The sequence below is a fragment of the Miscanthus floridulus genome, chromosome 10 (assembly GCF_019320115.1).
Source record: "Miscanthus floridulus cultivar M001 chromosome 10, ASM1932011v1, whole genome shotgun sequence".
NCBI lineage: Eukaryota > Viridiplantae > Streptophyta > Magnoliopsida > Poales > Poaceae > Miscanthus > Miscanthus floridulus.
In genome coordinates, this window is record NC_089589.1 from 11308955 (window position 1) to 11331511 (window position 22557).

The window sequence follows — 22557 nt, forward strand, 5'->3', positions numbered from 1 at the left end:
GATGGAACCCCAGTCGGCGCCGACGGTCGGGGAGGCCGGGTGGGTCGCCATCGCCAATTCGCCCAGGGGGTTGTTCCTCCTCTGGCCCGAGATTCGCCCAGGCGGCTGGTGGTGCGGCGGGCGGAGGGGCGCGCGCCTGCGGTGGAGCTAGCCTCATCGGAGCGGGAGGCGGCGGGCTCCGCACCGCCGAGGGCCATCGCGGTGGAGACGAGAGGAAGAGCGCAGGGGTAGCAGGGGTAGGAGGAAGAAGGGCAAAAGTGTCTTTGTTCAACCGTACTTATTGCTTTTAGTCACTTTTAGGAGGTGGAACAAAACATATTTTTAGGAGGTTTTAGATGGTTGTTAAAAGCTCCTAAAACTTTTAGCTCCTAAAAATTTTAGGAGGTGGGAACCAAACAGGGCCTAAGTTGCACCTTAATCCGTACTACCTCGGTCCTAAAAAGAATATAATTATGAAATTCGTGCTAGTCAAGATGACTAAAGTTTAACTAAGTTTATAGTAATTAATATTAACATTTATGTCTCAAACAAAATTTATTATGAAAATATATTCCGTTATTAATCTGTTGATACTTATTTTATATTATAAATGTTAATACTTTTTGTATAATTTTAGTCAAAATTAAAATCCCTTAACTCCTCGGAAAACAAGAATTAAATTCGTGAGTATTTATTTGTGACTACAGTAATAGTACAGCTCCCTTCTTAGAAAAAAGGTTATTCTTATTGTACTTTCTTTAGAAAAATGTATTCCTACAGTCCTACTACTATCAAGGCCTTATTTAGAGTGCAAGTTTTTTCACTCTCTTTCCGTCACATCAAATCTTTGAACCCATGCATAGAATATTAAATGTAGATAAAAAAATAACTAATTACACAGTTTGATTGTAAATTTCGAGACGAATCTTTTAAGCCTAGTTAGGCCATGATTAGACAATAATTGTCAAATACAAACCAAAGTTTGATTGTAAATTTCGAGACGAATCTTTTGAGCCTAGTTAGGTCATGATTAGACAATAATTGTCAAATACAAACCAAAGTACTACAGTGCCCAATACTGATTCCTAAACCTAATCTAAACGAGGCCCATGTGAAATCTCTACAGACTTTGAGCACTGTCCGTCAGCAGACTGCAGACAGAAAAAAAGGTAAAGACGAAAAGGCAGAAAAGAAATTCGTAGACTTGACACTGCTTTGAGCACTGTCCGTCAGCAGACTGCAGACAGTAGTACTAGTACGTCGACTACACCTCATTCAGATTTCAGACAGCGCACCATACATTATACTGAGGCCATGTTTAGATTGCAACTTTTTGCAACTCGATGAATAGTACCACTTTCGTCTTATTTGGCAAATATTGTCCAATCGTGGACCAACTAGGCTCAAAAGATTCATCTCGTGATTTCCAACTAAACTGTGCAATTAGTTATTTTTTTTACCTACATTTAATGCTCCATGCAAGCGGCTAAAAATTGATGTGATGGAGAGAGAGTGAAAAAACTTGGAATTTGGGGCTCATCTAAACAAGGCCTGAGCATGAAACAAGATAAATTTTGCTCGAATCTTCAATCGATCGAAAGTTGACAGATAGCAATGCCTCACTCACAGATTAGATCCCTGTCATCGGAACTATCTTTCGTGTCTCTAGCTAGCTAAGTGCTAATGTTCCTCAGAATTCGGGTTCCATCTGAAGATGATACTACTACATCAGAGATGCTATTGCTATCAGCGGTAGGATTACCCGCTGCTAACCTAGGGTACTAGCGGGATTACTACCCAAACAAAATGATGCAAAGGTCTTGGGTCCTAAACAGAGACCGTCAGTAGCATGGTGCTGCTTTTGCACACTGAAGTGAGAGGTTCAGAGCCCCAGCAGGATGTAGTAGACCAGGGTGATGGGCAGAGCGATGAGCATCCCGAAGATCACACTGCAGCAAAGCAAAGCGAGGAGTGTTATATGATCATTGTGTTGTAATGTAATGGCCCATCTCGATGGATGAACGCACTGTAGTATGAAGTGCAACATGTTAGGAGCAATCATGCTGATGCTGTCTTAGAGTAATTCTTTGAGTGCATGGGGCCCCTTGTTTAGTCCCAAAAACTATCATTAGGAATCATAGAGAATTCAGTGCGTGATTGATTATCTCTGCTCCTTTTTTTACTATGACGAGTGATGATTCCAGATTATATAACTAAAAAGCGTAGCAGGAAACATGGGCAGAGATTCCTAATTAGGACTACTACAACTACAAGACATGTCAGGACACAGATAAACAGGGCAAGGTGTAGTATGTTATGGATCATACGCTGTGCTCAGTATGTCAGGATGAACATTGTACTCCTTGGCAAACACAAACGGCACGATTCCTTGAGGTAGAGCAGCCTGAAATGTGGAAGGAATGCTCAAAGTTAGCTTTTCTCTTATCAGTATTCTGCCGCAAGCTAGTTTGTGGCACAAAGCACCAACATACCTGAACAATGGCAATGTGGAGAAGAACACCACGCAGCCCGATAGCAATGGAGGCGGCAGCCATGACTGCCGGACCTGCAAGGAAGCGGACAGCCATCGCGATGGCAGCGAATTTGTTGCCAGAAGCGATGATCCTTGGCTGCAACGCCATGAACAAGCCTGAAATAAGAGCAGCAATTCAGAATTCAGTGCTTGCATTGTAGTGATCCAAGACACAAAAGCATAGAGCAACGCCAACATAGAGCACAAATTACTAGCGCACACCTAGACTGAACATGGCCATCCCAAGCCCTGCATCCGACAAGATCGAAATCGACCGGGCGATGATCGCCGGCATCTGAATGCCCCACCTGAATTACACAGAAGAGAACAACAACCCCAAGCAGGCAGAAGTTATTCAGCCGAACAGCATGAATGGCTGACTGATGAAACATGGCCCTGATGAGGATCTGAGAAATGATCTTGCTTGGCCAGACCACCAACCTGTAGGAGACCAGGGACCAGATGACGCCGATGAGGCTGGAGTAGGTGTTGGGGTTCCTGATCAGCTTCCTCCAGACCATGATGAGGATGAGCCTCGTCATCACGCTCGCCGGCGGCATCGCCGCCGCCGGCCTCCCCTCGCCATCGTCCTTGGGGTAGAGCTGCGCCGTGGAGTTGGACCCAAGCTTGGACAGCGTCGGCCCGCCCTTGTCCGCGCCGTTCCCGCTCTTGGTCCTGCTGAAATCGTCACGCCCGTACTCGTCGTAGGCCTGGGTTCCTGTTTGTGCAGCCATTGTTGAAAAAGAAGCAGCAGACAATTTTGGTTCAGCAAGCCATATCACGTGCTGTAGATGAGTTCAAAAAGCCAAGCAACACATCAAGCATTGTTAAAAACACAATATGCTACATATTCAAATTAGCGTTTCAAGAAAGTTTCAATTTCTGAATTTTGTTAAAAGCACAAGATGGCAAGCAAAATTAGTACCAACAACATTTGTGGGCACTATAAGAAACTCAGTTCTGAACAGTCGATGCTTTGGCTAAAGAATGGTCGACATCACACTACAAGACTCGCTAGGAATGGAGCCAAACAGAAACAGGGGTGTGTGCCTGTGCCCTGCCCACCAACACGGCAACACCAAGTGCAAGTGGTGACTGGAAAAAAAAAAAGTTACCTTTGGCGAGGACGTCGGCATGGTCGTCGGCCCCGGCCCCGAAGACGTGCACGGCGGCGCGCTCGGAGACCGGGGAGGCGCTGGAGCTCCAGACGAGCATGTGCAGGTCCTTCCTCTTGGCCGCCACGGCCACGGCCTGCGGCTGCGGCGAGTGCCCGCCGGCGCCCTTCTCCTCGTCCCCCGCCGCCGCTGCTCCTCCTCCTCCCTTGGCACCGGCGCCGACGATGTTGAAGAAGTCGGCGTGGTTGAAGCTGGAGCCGCGCGGGGTGGGGTTGCGCGACGACTGCAGCGAGTAGATCTCGACGCCGGAGAGGTTGGAGACCCGGGGCTGCATGGACTGCGAGTGGGAGTGGGAGTGCGAGCACGCGGCCTCGGAGCGTGAGCTGGTGGATTTGCGCACGGTGACCCGCACCCGTCCGGTGTCGCCGCCGCGCGAGGAGGCACCGGCGGCGACGGGGACAGCGTCGGCCTCGAGCTCGATCTCGCCCCTGGCGAGCGAGACGACGTCGGAGTCGACGCGGAAGGAGACGATGGAGGCGGCAGCGCCGTCGGGGAACTGGTCGAGCACGAGCGCGCGCGCGGCGCGGTACTCGAAGAGGAAGAGCATGAGCGTGTACCAGATGATGCACTGGAGGACGACGACCTGGACCATGAGCGTGCCGGCGTCGGTGGAGGACGAGGACGCGGCTCCGCCGCCGTACATGCCGCGGAGCAGCGGGATGCCCATGACGAGCGTGTTGGGGAGCGTGGAGAGGGAGAAGAGCGTGATGCTCCAGTCGAGGCCGAGGAAGTGAGAAGAGGAAAGGCGGGAGGCGAGGAAGAGGAGGAAGAGGACGGCGAGCTTTTGCAGCGTGTCGGCGACGAGGAAGCGCAGGTTCATGGTGAAGGGGTTGTTGGTGGAGATGAAGTGGAAGGAGAGGAGCGGGACGGCGAAGAGCGCCACGAAGCGGTTGATCCCCGAGCACTGGTCGGGGGTGAAGATCCGCCACCAGCGGACGGAGCCGTAGGCTAGCGTCATGGCTACGTACAGCGGCACCACCGCCGTCAGCACGTGGTACAGGTCCAGCGCCGTGATCATGGCTGCGGGTGGCTGTGGCTGGCTGGGGGGCTCAAATGCCGCTCTTTTGGCTGCTTTGCTTTGGTGGTGGGAAGAGGTGGCAGAGTGGTTCGGCGACGAGCAATGCCAATGCGCGAGAGGTCTTGTGGTTCAGGACGTTTGGGTTGGAGCGCAACAAGGAATAAAATGGCGGAGAGATGAGATGGTAGGAAGGAGAAGGCGGAGATGATGGGCAGGAATCAATGAAGGGGACTGCGCCAATGTCCGGGGGTGCCTATGGTGGACTGGTGGTCGTGTGGAGCAAGACAGGAAGAAGAAGAGAGTGGGGGCTCAGCTGAGCAGAGAGGAGGGGACGGAGGAGACACAGATGAGGCAAGGCGGTCAGAGCTTGGGAGCAGAGCAACAAATGCGGGGTTCTTTCAGGCAGCAGGCAGCAGGGAGCCAGCCAGGGAGCGTCCAAGCACGACAGCAGCAGCTGCAGCCTGCAGGGAGGGGAGCTGAGCTGAGGCTGAGGTAGGTCTGGATACGGAGCCAGCTCGGCTCTGGCTAACGAGCCAGCTCGGCTCAGTTTGTTAATATTCAGCATATTCGTTTGTTGGTTTCAGCCAACCTAAACTAGCCAGTCAATAGTATTTTTCTCTCACAATAAATCAGCATCAGTCAGCTCAAATCAGCTCAGAAACCAACCAGCGAACAGGCCGATTACGAGATAAACAGTTTGTTCGGTTGGCTGGTGCCTGTAGTATACGATCGTAAATTTTCAGTCGAAATAGTATTTTTCTCTCACACAAATCAGCCAGCAATACTTCTTCATGAACCAGCAACGAAACGAACCAGCCAACCGAACAGGCTGAAAGGCTTATAGCTCAACTCGGCTCGAGCTAGCTCGTTTAGCTCGTGAGCTACTAAAAAATAAAACACACATGTTTATATTAATTTTAGAAGGTCACGTCCACTATTATATAACCATACATGATAATATACATCAGGTTCATCAAAAGTATCAACTATGCAGCATAGTTGGTCCATTTATGATCCATATAGTTCTAACGTACTTACTAGTTGCTTACCATCGTATATTTACAAAAGACCATAAATTCAATATCAGCATCATCTTCTCCTTGAAAAATAATCCATAAATCAATATTTAAGTGCCACGACAATTAGAAAATCAAAATCCATACCAAACAACTGAAAATAAGGATTGCATACCAATAGAATATGTTGACATTTCTAGGTTAGCATCATCATCTTTTGGATTCATGGTTGTGGACTAATAGGCCTCAGCTTGTTGCAGCTCACTGCTCACGAGCTGACTCGTTAAAACAGTGGGTTTGATTTCCAGGTAAGCTCATAAAAAAATTAAAACGAGCCAAGCCAGCCACGAGTTGACCAGCTCGGCTCAGTTTGTTAATATTATGAGGTAAAGGCGTAGCTCAACTAGGATCGAGCTGGCTTGTTTAGCTCGTGAGCTACTAAAAAATAAAACACACATGTTTATATTAATTTTAGAATGTCACGTTCACTATTATGTAACCATACATGATAATACACATCAGGTTCATCAAAAGCATGAACTATACAGCATAGTTGGTCCATTCATAATCTATGTAGTTTCAGCGCTTAGTAGTTGCTTGCCACCACATATTTAAAAAAGGTCATAAATTCAATATCAGCATTATCATCTTCTCCTTGAAAAATAATTCATAAATCAATATTTAAGTGCCACGACAATTAGAAAATCAAAATCATACGAAACAACTAAAAATAAAGATTACATACCAATAGAATAGGTTGACATTTCTAGATCAGCATCATCATCTTTTGAATTTATGGTCGTGGACTAATAGGCCTCAACTTGTTTCAGCTCGCTGCTCACGAGCTGGCTCGTTAAAACAGCGAGCTAGATTTCCAGCTCGTAAAAAAACAAGCCAAAGTCGAGTCGAGCTAAGACAGCCACGAGTTGACCAGCCGTGAAGTATTTTGTCCGGCCCTAGGCTGAGCCGAGCGGCTGCGTGGGAATGGGAACGGGAGACGGGGGGACGGGGGTAGCCGGTAGTAGGTCTGCGCGCGCGGCGGAAAGGCGGAGAGAGAATTGATGAATTCAGAGAGGTGGGCGTCGCGGTTGGCGTAATGGCAGACAAGAAAGGCGGAGCGGGGGAGCACTGCACTGCGTCCTGCGTTTGCATTGCATTGCATTGCATTGCATCGGGAGGTGTGCTGTGGTGTTGTGGTGAGTGACAACAAAAACACGGAGAGATAGAGAGGGCCGGGCGCCCGTGCCGGACCCGGTGACAGAGAGAGCCGAGCTAGTAGGAGAGGACGAGCTGGAGGTAATACTCCGTAGACGTTGTCCCTGTCGCAGCAGCAGCGTAGGAGTAGTACGTCTGCCGGCCCCCGGCCATCGTGAGCCAGCGGCACACCGCAGAGACGTGCGTGTTTGTGTTGTGTACTCCTCTGCGCCGAAAAGAGTATCATTTTTTATTTTTGGATATCTTATTTAATTATCCGTCTTATTCATTTTTTATATCAATAGTATATATTTTTTATAAGTTATTTTATCATTAGAGATAATTTAATAATGATTTATTTATTTTATAATTTATACAAAAATTATGAATAAAACGAACGGTGTCGGTGCGAAACGTGGTCAATAAGTAAATATTTGTTGTTTTGTTATGCGTTGTGATCAAATATAGCCTAGCACTCAATGACACAGGACTTATACGGTTTTAGGCAACGGGCCCACGTCCAGTTAAGGTCGGTTGGTGACTTTATTCCTGAGCCCATATGCTCGAAGTTTGCTGTGGAGTTACAAACGAGTAAGGAATGAGAATTGGGTGTTAGAGGCCCGGTCGAACGCTGAACCGAGTGGCCGAGAGTCACAGATGCTCAAACGTGCGCTAAGTATTGGAGCGTATGCTCTGTGTGTCCGAGCTTATCAGCTGTTGAGAGCGTGTAGACTGTGTAGCTGTCGAGCTCTAGAGCTGTTTTGCTGTCGAGTTCAAGAGCTGTTGAGCTGTCTCTCCTCCAGTCATTTTGTCGTCGGGAGAGAGCGCATCCCCTTTTATAGTTGAAGGAGATGGCCTTACAAGTCAGAGAGAAAAGAGAGAGGGTGTATACGGGCGCTGCCTAGTCTTGTTGCCCACGTCATCGGGTACGGAATGGCCGTCGTCGCCAGCCATACTGTTTACGCCGCCATCGCCACCTTACTGTTCATGCACTGATGTATCTGGAAGGCTGCACAGTGTCCGTCCGGTACGACTAACGTTGACGGCCACAACACTGTTCATGCTCTGACGTGTCTGACAGGCTATACAGTGTTCGTCTGGTATGACAAACGTCGACGCCCACAATATTGTTCATGCTCTGATGCGTCTGACAGGCTGTACAGTGTTCGTCTAACATGGCCCGACGGCACCGTCCTGTAGGTACGTAGGGCATGGAAGGGTACGGCCCTCGGTATTACGGTTGACTTGAGCGTCTTACCTTATCTGCTCCGCCTACTCCCCGGGCCCACACCGAGTGGGCGTCCTCGGTCGGTCGTTCCTAGTCGGCCTCGACCATGTCGGTCGAGAAAGAGCAGCGAGCAGAGGCCCGGCGTATCCTCGGTCGGAGAAAGGGGGTCGGAGTTGAACTGCGGTCCCACCACGGTCAGGCCTTCCGGTCGGGGCTCCGACCAGATCTCCAGGCCAGAGGTGCCGGTCGCGGACCGAATCGTGGTCATTGTGTATCTGGGCTGGCCCAGGCGCGTGCTGTCGCTACGCCGCCTACTTGGCCGAGTTTTGTAGGGAAGCGAGTCTATTGGGGATCCCGGGTTTATGAACCCGATAGGAGCCCCCGAGCCCTTTTGGGACTTCTGTAAAGCCGTGAAGGGGCTGTTCAAACACGCTTTGCATGATATTGTAAAAGCCAGGGGCTTGTGTTTTTAGCTTAATAAAAGCTTGCATTTGCTTTATAATTTCTGTGCCCATTGTGTCGTGGAGGCGGGTTGTTATTGAAACTTTGGCATTTTCCCCCTTGGTTTATTGTACTGCGTAGGGTAACCGAGTAGGATTTAGGCGCCCAGCCTCTATGTGGAGGACTGGCAAAGGCCACGGAGGCGCGCAGAGTGGATACGGGCGTCCAGCCTCCATGGGGAGGACTGGCGAAGGTCGCGGAGACGCGCCGGAGGGATATTGGCACCCAGCCCCTAAGGAGAGGACTAGCGAAGGCCGCGGAGGCACGCCGTGCAGACATAGGCGCCTATCCCCTGAGGAGGAGACTCACTGGTAATCTATTTTCCGCCAGGTAGGTGTAGCCCCTGAGCCTACGGCCGACTGGGGAGTCAGTCGAAGACCGAGCACCTTGGTACTCTTTTTGGCGGCTATGGACTCTTGTGTTTCTTCCTGTCGGGGTGTTCGCCTGTGTCCGTTCCGACTGCAACCTGTGCGGTCAGTTGGGTTCCTGAGTTGGGATCTGGCGGCTCAAGCCCCCGAGCCACTAGGGGCTAGTCGGGGTCAGTCGCATGTTTTCTTGCGTCACCCCGTTCGTGGTTTCTACAACTGGAGGGGTTGAGCTGACGCCACTTGCTTCGATGGTTCGAGTGGTGGGCTTCGGTGAGCTCGCTAACGGGCATATCCGAGTGGAATCCGGATCTGTCGTTTGTGACGGGGTCGGCATAGCCCTTATGTGGCACTCCACTTGTCCTTAACCCGCCTCATGACAAATGCCCGAGTCGTTTCGAAGAGCGACTCAGGTGGCCCGATGGCCTCCCCTCGATGGAGATTCTGTGGGAATGGCTAGAGGTTAGGATCGAATGAGAAGGTTGAGATGACCCTGTCCGCTCTTGAGCGGGTCGGGCGAGGGCCACTGGGGCTCATCTGCATTTGCTTCCCTGGCTCTGTTTGACACGAGGCGGCCTCGATCCCTTTGCGGGCTGGCCTTCGAACCCCGGTCGGTTGCCGCTCATATCGAATGAGACAACTACCGCTTCGTGACACGACACGGAGCGTTTCGATGCAATGATTGCATATGCAATGATTTGGATGTATGAATGCATGCATGAGAATAAATGCTTATGTACTGAAAAAGTAAAATGGGGGTTGGTAAAGTTACCTCGATGGCTCGAGTGACGGGTTCGAGGAACTCCTATCGGATATGTCTAAGTGGAATCCGGGTTCGTCGTTCGTGACAGAGTTGGCATAACCTGCATGGGGCATCCCACTGCTCCTTACCTGTCTCTCGGCAGCTGCCTAAGTCGTCCGATCGACTCAGGTGGCCCGTTGGCATCTCCTCGATGGAGATTCCATTGGTGGGCCCCTCTAAACCCTGCCTAGGAAGGCAGAGGGTCATTTGCATATGGATGCGCCTCGTTTCCCTTGCCCGGGTTGTGGTAGTGGTGGGGCCCGCCCAGGCCATGTCTTGTTAGCCAGGTGATGTCCCATTGGGCAGGCCGCATCCTATCAGCCAGGGCCACGTCCTACTGCATGCCTTTTCGCATTAAATAGGAGGAAGGGAGATGGTTTTCCTCCTGTTCTTTCGCCTTTCTTCAACCGCTGTCGTTTCTCCTTCCTTCTTTTTGCCAAGCCTATTCGTGTGTGGCAGTGGTTTCTAGGAGAGAGGAGGGCAGAGCGAGGGAGAGGAAAAACTTACAGATCCACTCATAGATCCATGGCGCAATGTCGAACTGGAGGCCTTCCAACATGGATGAGGAGGTGCTGGCCGCTTTCACCGAGAAGGGGCTCCTCCCATCGAAGGAAGTGGCGTATTAGAGGGCTCCCACGTGGGGGGAGGTTATTCCGCAACCCTAGGCCAATGAGGTCATCTCCTTCCTTGCCTTCAACAAGCATGGACTTGGGATCCCCGCGCACTAGTTCATGCACGGGCTCCTCAACGAGTGGGGCCTGGAGTTGCAGCACCTCAACCCGACTAGGGTGCTACACATCGCTGGCTTCATCACTGTCTACGAGGCCTTCCTTGGAATGAAGCCACACATGGACCTCTTCTGGCAGATCTTTAGTGGGTGGGCCCTGTCCAAGGGGAAACCGCCTAGAATCGCTCCGATCGGTGGGTTTGCCCTGTAGAAGTGGCCTAAGCCATCGGTCCCCTACCCGACTACTCCCCCAGTGACTCCAACTAGGGATGGCACGATGAGTGGTTCTACATCAGGAACCCGATGGAGGCGCCATTCCTGACATTCACCGAGGAGAGGCCGGAGAGGAGGAAAAGCTGGTCGTGGGTCCTGCCCATCAACAGAACAAGCTAGAGATCATTGATATTGAGCTTCAGTAGCTCGTGCAGCATGGCCTCGACAGGTTATGGGTCTTCCATACCTTCTTTCATCATCGGGTCGCCCCATTGGTAGAGAGAACATGGCAGATGTGGGAAATACTCCGGCCCGATGGCTCCTGATCGTGCGCCGCCAGAGGAGTTGTCAAGGGATGAAGTCTGGAGTTGTCTCGATCGGGTGCTACGGTTGGGGGTGATGAGTCCCTCGAAGGGACGCCCAGACCTCTCTATGCCGCAAAGTTGTCCGATCTGGTATACTCCTTTCCCGTTACCTTTTTCCTTTCTGTTTGATCTTTAGATCGATTTTAAGCCACTCATTTCACAGGGGCTCGCGGGGTATAAATCCTGGCCGCATCTTCCGAGAGAGACGGAAGGCGTGGCTCGGCAAGCCATGCAGAGGGAGGCCACGCTTGCTAGGAAGAAAAAGAAAATTGAGAAGGTCCGAACGAGGTTTTTCAAGGAGAAGGAGATCAATCGGCGGCTCCTCGGCGGCGAGCGCTGGGAGGAAGTGGAGGAGGAGCTCGAGTTTGAGGACCCCATAGAGTCGGGTGACAATGTGGGTTCCTCGAAGGATGAGAGAGACAAAGGTGCTATCGTGACCTTGGTGGAGCACCGTGTGCCTGTGGCTACGCCTATTGGCGGCGAGCGTGGAACGGAGACGCGCGGTGACGCTCCTAAGTCATGGAAACATGCCGCGGGTGAGGATGCCGCCCACGAATGGGAGGCAAAGCGGGCGCGGTCACCGCACCCTTCGAAGGCGTCGTCAGCTTCGTGGCCCCCTGCTCTGAGTGTGGTGGAGAATGCTAGTCGGTTGGGGGGACATGATTGTTCCCCTACGTCTTTGGGGTTGACACGTGTGCGCGGCCCTCAACAGGGAGATGCCCCGCTAGTTGCTCTAGTGGTTTCACCATGAGCTGGCGGCCGCGGCCCCTTTGCGGGCCGAACGGGGATCAGCCAGGTCGCCTCTACCCTCGGTTGATCCAAGGGGGCATGGGTCACGACCCCCGAGCGATCCTCGTTCAGTCGGCTCATCGTCAGCCAGTCGGGGCTTCAAGGTTCTACCGCTTTCGTTTGGGTATGTATTCATGCTTCCCTTTGTTGTCATAGTTAAGTTTTTTAGTGTGACTAACCTACGCTTGTGCCCTTTTTTGCAGCGGCCAGGAGCCGGCAGGGCTGGGGATCTCCCCACCTCCTGTGCGAGAAGAGTGGACTACTAGCCTACGGTGGGTTGCGACAGGGGAAGGGGTAAGCGGGCTGGTGGCGCTACGACCTTCCTTAATGGGTGTTGCGTCTTCCCGACCGGTCGTGAGCATGGAGGCGGCTATGATGGCGATGATCTCCGTGGTGTCAGTAGAGGCTAGGTCAGGGGTGACTCTTGTGGTCCCTCCCCCAACGGTTGCAGAGGAGGAGAGGAGGGAAGCTGGGCTCCCTATCTCACCCGGTGGAGGAGAAATGGTTCGCCCGCCTGGTCAGAGCTAGAGGGGGCCAGAGGTAGAGTAGCCACCGGTGAGCCATGGAGTCCTGGTGGTGGACATCCGCTTCGACGATGAGGAAGACACTAGGGTGGAGCCGCCAGCCATCCTGTCGTCCCAGGAGTTGGTGATGATCCGATCGTCGCTTGATACTGCGATGGCTGGATCTTCTGATGGGTTAGAGGCGACCCGTGAGCTGGTGTGGCCTTGCCCCAGCGAGCTGGGAAAGGCCCAGTTCGTCCTTCGTAAGAAGGATGAAAGCTCTAGTTTAGTTTTGGAGAATTGATGAAACCCTAAGTGCTAACCTAGTTCATCTAAGTGATCATGAGATTGGTAGCATTATTCCAAGTGGTGAAGCAACGGTGAAGATCATGATGATGGTGATGCCATGGTGATGATCAAGTGCTTGGACTTAGAAAAGAAGAAAGAGAAAAACAAAAAGCTCAAGGCAAAGGTGAAATTGATAGGAACTTTTTGGTTTAGTGATCGAGACACTTAGCGAGTGTGATCACATTTAGGATTAATAGTCGTACTATTAAGAGGGGTGAAACTCGTATCAAAATGCGGTTATCAAAGCGTCACTAGATGCTCTAACTCATTGCATATGCATTTAGAATCTAGTAGAGTGCTACACCCAAGAAAATATTTATGAAAATATGCTAACTCATGTGCACAAGGTGATACACTTGGTGGTTGGCATATTTGAGCAAGGGTAAAGAAGATAGCGTTGAAACAGAGTTAGTCGCGCTGGTCACAGAGTGATCGGACATGTCTGAAATTGGGACCGGACGCGTCCAGTATTTACTAAGTGAAAGTGACCAGACTCTGGCTCAGTGGAGTGACTGGACACTGACAAGTTACTATTCAACATCAGGTCAAAGTGATATAGCTCGAAGCAGGATTGCAGAGAGCGACCAGACACGTCCGGTCGCCGCACCGAACGCGTCCGGTGTGAACGAGCAAGTCTCGGGTTTTCAGCGCAATAATTCATCGAACACTAGGAGCGTTCATTTGGCGTGATCGTATGCGTCCAGTCGGCCCAGAGCAGCTCTGGGAGCTCTCTGGACTCATCCTGACGCTGCGTCTCCCGGGTCCGGTCATTTTCTAACAGTGCGTCCGATCACATAGTATTACTGTGCGTAGAGATAGCCGTTGGGCGCCAATGGCTAAACAATTTGAAAGGAACACATGACGCTCAAGCTACGACCAGACGTAGCGACCGTATGCATCCAGTCACAACACTGGACGCGTCCGGTGCACATGACCTGCGCGTCTGGTCATCCCCCAGTCAGCCCAATAATTAAGCCAACAGCTCTATTGTTTGGCCAGCTCTAGCTCACTCTCTTGGCCATTTGTATTGACATAGCAACCTTGTGAGCTTAGCTAAAGCCCTCTCACTCATTTCTATCATTGATTCATCATCTTTGTGAGATTGAGAGTGAATCCAAGTGCATTGCTTGAGTGTTTGCATCCAGAGGCACTTGGTGTTCGTGTTTCGCTGTGGGTTTGGCTTGTTACTCTTGGTGGTTGCGTCACCTAGATGGTTTGGAGTAATGAGGATCATCGAGCGGAGGTTGGTGATTGTCTCTAGCTCTGATCATGGTGATTGTGAAGGGTTCTTGACCTTTCCCCGGTGGAGAGCTCAAAGGTACTCTACTAAGTTGCTTGTGGCTTGTGTGATCCTCATCTTGTGTTGGTTGTGCGGCACCCCATTGAGGGTTTGGCGTGTGATGCCAATTAGCGCGTGAACCTCCAAATGAGTGAATCACCACAACGAGGACTAGCTTGCCGGCAAGCAAGTGAACCTCGGTAAAAAAAGTCATTGTGTCATTATTTGATTCCGAGGTGATTGGTCTTCATTGGTATTCATTCTTGTGATTGATTGCTTCATTCCTCGACTCGATGGTATAATCATCTTGCTCTCTCTCTCTATATTACCGCAAACTAGTTATCAAGCTCTTTAGTGTAGCTAGTCGTGAGAGCTTATTAGTTTGGTTAGTGTGGCTCTTTAGTTAGCCTTTGAGAGCACACTAACTTATTGTAGTGACATAGCCATTGTGTAGATAGAGACTATAGAAACTAGAATTATGGTAGGTGGCTTGTATTTTTAGTAGGCTAGCGCAACACTCGTTTCGTCTCATATTTATCTAACCGGTTTGCTAAGTGTTGTTGTAAAAATTTTTAATAGACTATTTACTCCCCCTCTAGCCATTAGGACCTTTTAAGTGGTATTAGAGCCATGGCACCGTGATTTGAGGCTTAACAACCTTCGGTGCAAAAAATGACTCAAATCAATAATACCAAGAAGCCACCCCAATTTGATGGCTCAAACTATCCCTATTGGAAGGCTAAGATGACAACATATATCAAGTTAATCAATAGGAAAGTTTGGAAGGTGGTAGAGACCAAGATTGAGATAGAGGATCTGGAGAACCCTACCACCGCCAAAGAAGTACTTCTCCAAAACAATGACATTGCTCTTAGTGCCATTCATGATGCTATTGATGAGAGAACATTTGAGCAAATCAAGAACATTAAGATGGCTCATGAAGCATGGAAGAAGTTGTAGGAATCATTTGAGGGCACTCAAGCCATGAAGGGTGCCAAGGCATATATCCTTAAGGAGAAGTTTGCTTGTTTCAAGATGAAGGAGGATGAGAGCGTGCCGAAGATGTTCCATAGGTTACAAGTGCTTGTCAATGATCTTAAAGCACTTGGTGAGATGGTGGAGGACAAGGACTTCTCCTATAAGTTCTTTAGATGCTTACCCTCAAGATTTGGCACATTGATCACTATTCTAGTGAGGAGTGGTTTGGACCATGACACCAAGCCAAGTGTTTGGAGATATAATGACCGATGATACATATAGAGATGATGATGAGAAGAAAGAAAAGAAGAAGAAGAAGGATGAGAAGAAGAAGAGTGTGGCATTCAAGGCCACATCATACAAGGGCAAGGCAAAGCAAGATACATCAAGTGAAGATGAAGACTTGAGCTTTGATGAGATGGATGATGAGAAAATGGCTCTCTTTGTCAAGAGATTTGTCAAGTTCATGATGAAGAAGGGTTACCGTGCTTGAAGAAAGATGTCTTCATCTAAGAACAAGAAAGAGTCAAGAAGGTGCTTCAATTGCGGAAGCAAAGATCATCTTGTTGCTCAATGCCCATACAATAGTGGCAATGATGATGACAACAAGAAGAACAAAAAGAAGAAAAAGAAAGAGAAGAAGGACAAGATGACCTTCAAGAAGAAGAAGAAGGGTGGTTCATATGTAGTCACTTGGGATAGTGATACTTTCTCAAGTGATGACGATGATAGTGATGATGACAAGACCACCAAGAAGAAGGCACTTGCAAGCATTGCTATGAATGAGAAGCCTTCTCTCTTCGACATTCCATCATGCTTCATGGCTAAGGCCACTAAGGTATAAACATGTGATGATGGAAGTGATGAGGAACTTGATAATGAAAATGAAAATAAAAGTGATAGTGATGATGATGAACCAACTAAGGATGAATTACTTGACATGCTAGATGATGCTAAAGAACACTTTGACATTAAGAGGAGTGAATTCAAAAGCTTGCGTGAGGAACTAAAAGCCCTTAAGCAAACCTTTGATGAGCTCAATGCATCTCATGAGAGGCTAGAGGAAGCCCATGAGAAGCTTGGCTAGGTTCACAAGAAGCTTGAAAAAGCTCATTCCTCTTTGCTTAATGAGCAAAATAAGAAGAAGCATGTTGAGACATGCGATGTAGGCTTAACTTGTGATATAATTGATGAATCATTCCATAAGCCTATCATTGTTTCTCCCACTAACCCTTCTTGTAGCACTTCTACTTCCACCTCATCTAGTAGTGATGGTTTCACTTATGATTCCCCACTAATGGTTGAGAATGAGACTCTCAAGAAGGAGGTCAATGGGCTCACTCACACCTTGGCTAAGGCCTATGGTGGTGAGGACCGCTTACTTATGTGCTTAGGTAGCCAAAGAGCTTCTCTCTACAAAGAGAGATTGGGCTATATCCCCAAGAAAGGTAAGGCGGCCTTTGCTCTTCACAAGACTAGTTTTATAAAGAACAATGGTCGGTTTTGCACTAGTTGCAAGCAAGTTGGTCATAAAGAGCATGAGTGCAAGAACAAGAGCAAAAATGCTAATGTGTCCTCAATTAAGATTAATTCTTTCTATGTGCTTACTAAGGGTACAAATGGTGTAAAAGCTAAGTTCATTGGTACACCATGGATGGGCTCAAAGAAGAAAGTCATTTGGGTGCAAAAGAGCTTGGTCACTAACCTTCAAGGACCCAAGCAAGTTTGGGTACCTAAAAAGATTTGATCTTCTTTTGTAGGTCAATTATAAAGCCAAAGAAAGGCATTGGGTTCTTGATAGTGAGTGCACTCAACACATGACCAGTGATGCAAGAATGTTCAACTCAATTAATACCAATGGCAATAATGGTTATGATAGTATCATATTTGGTGACAATGGCAAAGGCAAGGTCAAAGGACTTGGTAAGATTGTAATATCCAATGACATGAGCATATCCAATGTGTTGATAGTAGAGAGATTAAACTTTAATTTGCTATTCATGGCTCAATTGTGTGATCTTAGATTTAAATGCATCTTTGGGGTAGATGATGTAGAGATCATAAGTGTAGATGGCTCTAACTTGACCTTCAAAGGCTTTAGATATGAGAATCTATACTTGGTTGATTTCAATGCTAGTGAAACTCAATTATCTATATGTTTGTTCACTAAGTTTAGCATGGGTTGGTTATGGCATAGAAGGCTTGGTCATGTTGGAATGAAACAATTGAATAGATTGGTTAAGCATGACTTGGTTAGAGGCTTCAAAGATGTGTTTGAGAAAGATAAGCTTTATAGCTCTTGTCAAGCCGAAAAACAAGTTGGAAACACCCATCCTAAGAAAAGCACGATGAGCACTAGTAAAGCATTTGAGTTATTGCACATGGATTTGTTTGGGTCAACACAATACACTAGCATGGGTGGAAACAAATATGGCTTTGTGATAGTGGATGATTATACTCGATACACTTGGGTATTCTTTCTAGTAGACAAAAGTGATGTGTTTGCAATATTCAAATCATTTGTCATGGACATTCACAATGAGTTTGAAACAACCATCAAGAGAGCTAGAAGTGACAATGGTAGTGAGTTCAAGAACACTAGAATTGATGAATTGTATGATGAATTTAGAATTAGACATCAATTCTCCGTCAAGTATACTCCATAATCAAATGGCCTTATTGAGATGAAGAATAGAATACTCATTGATATGACAAAGTCTATGCTTAGTGAGTACAACGTGAGTCAATCTTTTTGAGTCGAAGCTATCACCCATTGAAAGAGAAGACACCATATGAGCTCTTGAGTGGTAGAAACCCCAACATTGCATATTTTCGGGTCTTTGGTTGCAAATGCTATATCTTGAAGAAACCCCAACATTTGATAAGAAATGTGACGAAGGATTCCTACTTGGATACTCAACTACTAGCAAAGCATATAGAGTTTGGAATTTGGATAGTGGTACTCTTGAGGAAGTTCATGATGTTGAATTTGATGAAACCAAGGGTTCCCAAGATGAGAATGAGAACTTGGAAGATGTTAGAGGCATTCAACTTTCAAGTGCCATAAAGAACATGGATGTTGGTGAATTGAGGCCTAGGCAAGTGAATGATGATGAAGATGATCAAGTGCAAGTGCTCTTAAACACAAATTTGCAAGATGATACAAATTAAGCTAGTACAAATGGCTCTCATAACAATAAACAAAATCAAGTGACTAGTACATCATCTCAACCCAATGATCAAGCAAGTGTAAGCAATCAAGTTTCAATACTCTAACCAACCAATATTGTAATGGAATGAGAGTGTGTAGAGTGGGTTACAAACGAGTAAGGAATGAGAAGGGGGGTGTTAGAGGCCCGGTCGGACTCTGAACCGAGTGGCCGAGAGTCATGGATGCTCAAACGTGCACTAAGTATTGAAGCGTATGCTCTGTGTGTCCGAGCTTATCAGCTATTGAGAGTGTGTAGACTATGTAGCTGTCGAGCTCTAGAGCTGTTTTGTCGTCGAGTTCTAGAGCTGTTGAGTTGTCTCTCCTCTAGTCCTTTTGTTGTCGGGAGAGAGCGCATCCCCTTTTATAGTTGAAGGGGATGGCCTTACAAGTCAGAGAGAAAGAGAGAGAGTGTATACGGGTGTTGCCTAGTCTTGTTGCCCACGCCATCGGGTACAGGATGGCTGTCGTCGCCCACCATACTGTTTACGCCGCCATCGCCCACATTACTGTTCATGCTCTATTGTATCTAGCAGGCTGCGCAGTGTTCGCCTGGTACGGCAAACGTTGGTGCCCACAACAGTGTTCATGCTCTGACGTGTCTGGCAGGCTATATAGTGTTCGCCTAGTACGGCAAACGTCGGCACCCACAATACTGTTCAAGCTCTGACGCGTCTAGCAGGCTGTACAGTGTTCGTCTGACATGGCCCGACGGCACTGTCCTGCAGGTGCGCAGGGCATGGCATGGTACGGTTATCGGTATTGCGGTTGACTTGAGCGTCTTACCTTATCTGCTCCGCCTGCTCCCCGGGGCCACACAGAGCGAGCGTCCACGGTCGGTCGTTCCCAGTCGGCCCCAACCATGTCGGCCGGGAAAGAGCAGCGAGCAGAGGCCCGATGTATCCTCAGTCTGAGAAAGGGGTTCGGAGTCGGACTGCAGTTCCACCACGGCCAGGCCTTCCGATCGGGGCTCTGACCAGATCTCCTGGGCGAAGGTGCCGATCAGGGACGGGATCATGGTCTTGACTTATCATTATGTATCTGGGCTAGCCTAGGTGTGTGCTATCGTTGCGCCGTCTGTTGAGCCAAATTTTGTAGGAAAACAAATTTATCGGGGACCCTGAGTTTATGATCCCGATAAACGGGATGTTTGAAAGTAAAAAAAAAACGTTACTCTGTTTTTAGGACGGAGGGAGTACTGGTGTCGGGGAACTCGATCGGACAATCTCTATGATAAATTTGTGGATCTGTTTGGTTGGCAGCCATGAGTTGGCACACCTAAGGAGGTGTTTGGTTCCTACATGAAAATTTTAGTCCATGTCCCATCGTATGTTTGGACACATGCATGAAGTATTAAATATAGACGAAAAAATAACTAATTGCACAGATTATGGCTAATTTGCGAGACGAATTTTTTAAGCCTAATTAGTCCATGATTTGACAATGTTGTGCTACAGTAAATATGTGCTAATGGCGGATTAATTAGGCTTAATAAATTCGTCTCGTAAATTAGCCTCCATCTGTGTAATTAGTTTTATAATTAACTCATATTTAGTTCTCCTAAATAACATCCGAACATCCGATGTGATATGAACTAAAATTTAGTTCAGGAAACTAAACACCACCTAAGTTATGTTAGCCACAGGTACCTAGGCAGGGCAGGTGTTTGGTTGGGCATCGAAGTTCGGCAACCAAACAGGCTCTGCTCTGAGATTAGCGTGACAATGCACGCTGCTGAAGTGCTGAGCTGTGAGCTGAGAGGGTGTTTGGTTTCTACAGAAAAATTTTAGTCCCTGTCTTATCAGATGTTTGGACATATGTATGAAGTATTAAATATAAACGAAAAAATAATTAATTGCATAGATTGTGGCTAATTTGCGAGACGAATTTTTTAAGCCTAATTAGTCCATGATTTGACAATGTGGTGCTATAGTAAATATGTGCTAATGGCGGATTAATTAGGCTTAATAAATTCGTCTCGTAAATTAGTCTCTATCTATATAATTAGTTTTATAATTAACTCATATTTAGTTCTCCTAAATAACATCCGAACGTCCGATGTGACATGAACTAAAATTTAGTCCATGAAACCAAAACACCCCCTGAGTTGGGCCATGCCGTTGCCTCGCCTGGCAGCACTCGCAGTCGCAGCAACCAGCAAGGAGTAAAGTAGCGGCTTACCGGTACGTAGCTCTCTTGCTTGTAGCCGCAGGATGCAAGGTATCCGTCCGATCCTCTTCTACATGATCGTGGATTATTACTGCTACCTAGTTTGTTGTGAGAAAAAAATATTATTTTAACTGAAAATTTAGGATGGTTTACGACCGAGCGAACACGCCGTGTACCGGCGAGCCGAGCTGAGTCACTCTCCTCAGTCTTTTCTGGAGCTAGCGTCGCGCGTCACTCATCGTACCGTATACGAATACGAATCGGACCTGCTGCGTGTGCCTGCGTCTTTTCTTTGACCAGCTATGCACGTCAGCCTCGTCCTCGGCATCGCAGCACTTGCAAGCTGCCTGCATGGCCGTGCGTGACCATGCGTCCCCTCTCCGCCTCTACCCTCTGTGCATGTACAGTGTACCACGCAATGTACTGTACAGTAGCGAGCTCAGCTGCACCTGGACCAGGACCAGGACCGGGCTGCACTGCACGACGGTACGCCTGCGGCCCTCTCTCTAGTGCAACGACCCAATGCACAAGAAAATGTGCAATGCGTTGGAGCAAATTGTCGTCCACACGACACCCGGTTTCCTACGTGCCTACTAGGACGTCAGAAACAGCTCACACGTAGTACTGCAGGTCTGCAGACACCACGTGCCTGATGCAGCTCGGAGGCTGGCTGGGGCAGTGTACAGTATACTATAGCTCCATCTCTCCTCGTAAGGCTATCTCCAACAGCGGAGAGGCAAACAGAACACCCATTCCATGTTTGCATCACCTACAGTAAAGACCCTGCGTACCTAATTTTGTAGCTGCGTACCCAATTTTGTAGCTTCTCCAACAGCCAAACCTAAATCCCACCCCACCTCTCTGTCCTCGTCGAGCTACCCCGCCGTGGTCCAGCAGTGGAGCAGCTCGCGGCCGCCACCGTCGTCGTCGTCCGCGGTCGCCGCCGTGGAGCAGCTCGCGGCCGCCGTCGCGGTCCAGCAGCAGCCATCGTGGAGCAGCAGCTATCGTCCTGCCTTGTCGTCGTCCACGGCCGCCGTCGCGGTCCAGCGGCAGCCGTCGTGAAGCAGCAACAGTCGTCGTCGTCCTTGACACCGAGCGCCGCGTGGTCCCAATCTCGGAGGCCGCCACCGCCGCGACCGCCCGCTACTGGACTAGCTGTCGTGGACCATGTCCTGCTCGTGAAGGCGCTTCTAGCGGACCCGGCGGCCCCAAACATCGAGACCGCCGCCACAATCGCCTGGCGAGCAGGGGCACCTCCATCGGCGGCGCGGACAGGCGAGCAGGGCAGCCTCCACCGGCAGTGCGGACGCGACCTCCCTCGCGCGGAGCTTCCAGGTGCGGGCGCACCTCGCCATCGTCGTCCGCGGAAGCAGCTCGCCGTCGTCGTCCGCTCCACCAGACGCCTTCGACGGGCCCACCACTACCGGCGCCAGAGATTTGCGTCTTGTGGGAGAGGCGACGCATGTTTGCCTTCCGCCTCGTCTCATACGCAAAATGGCTACCTTGTCTGCGTCTTTGGTTGGAGAACGTTTTCAGTACGCAAAAACACTGTGGAATACCTATTATGCATTTGGGTCACGCGATGACTGCTCTGTTGGAGACAGTCTAAGAGCAAGTATTATAAGGTTGACTCAGCCGGCTGAATCCAGGCCAGGTAGAAAAAACATATGACGCGGCATAGAGAGAAACAGAGAGAGAAAGCGAGCCGGCGCTCTACTCTTCGCCCGGCTGAATAGCCCGACACCTCCCGTTCCTAGCCGGTAGCAGGCGATAAGCTTCGACGTTTTTCTCCCAGCTGTTTGATAGAGCATTAAATACACGTATGTTTGATAGAGCCAAGCTACTAGCTAGCTTGTTATATGTGAAAGCTGTATTACTTACTACATGTGACATGGCACAATCTCTCAGCCGGCAGTCGGCTGGCTTATTAGCCATGCTCTAACACACCAGCCCTAACTTGTGGAATCTCGTGCCCTGTTTGCCTGCCCGATAAATAAAATGTGAAAAAAAATATTCTTCGTTGACATCGGACTCTCACTCCACTATCGAGCAACTGTTTTGTTCGTTACTGGTACCTTGCATTCACTGATAATGAACCACTAATGCTGATTCCAATCACAACAGTATCATCCATGTACCACTACTGGATGTGATTTTGGGAACCAGC

General features: G+C 48.9%; 1 protein-coding gene across 1 annotated transcript; it reads right to left on the reverse strand.

The window, feature by feature from the left end:
* Positions 1–1569: 1569 nt before the first annotated feature.
* LOC136487650 (probable auxin efflux carrier component 1b) lies at positions 1570–4922 on the reverse strand. The gene is made up of 6 exons (XM_066484748.1): positions 3628–4922; positions 2954–3230; positions 2735–2820; positions 2472–2629; positions 2307–2383; positions 1570–1928 (listed from the first exon to the last, which is right to left on the reverse strand). Exons 1-6 carry the CDS (start codon positions 4703–4705, stop codon positions 1862–1864), a joined length of 1743 nt encoding a protein of 580 aa, XP_066340845.1. The 5' UTR covers positions 4706–4922; the 3' UTR covers positions 1570–1861.
* Between the last annotated feature and the right edge of the window lie 17635 nt (positions 4923–22557).

Excerpts from the sequence above, each read along its gene's own strand:
- LOC136487650 (XM_066484748.1), bottom strand. The coding sequence starts at position 4,705 with ATGATCACGGCGCTGGACCTGTACCACGTGCTGACGGCGGTGGTGCCG. Across the intron at positions 3,231-3,627 it reads TGCCGACGTCCTCGCCAAAG|GAACCCAGGCCTACGACGAG; the intron begins GTAACTTTTTTT and ends CTGCACAAACAG. Across the intron at positions 2,384-2,471 it reads TCCACATTGCCATTGTTCAG|GCTGCTCTACCTCAAGGAAT; the intron begins GTATGTTGGTGC and ends TCCACATTTCAG.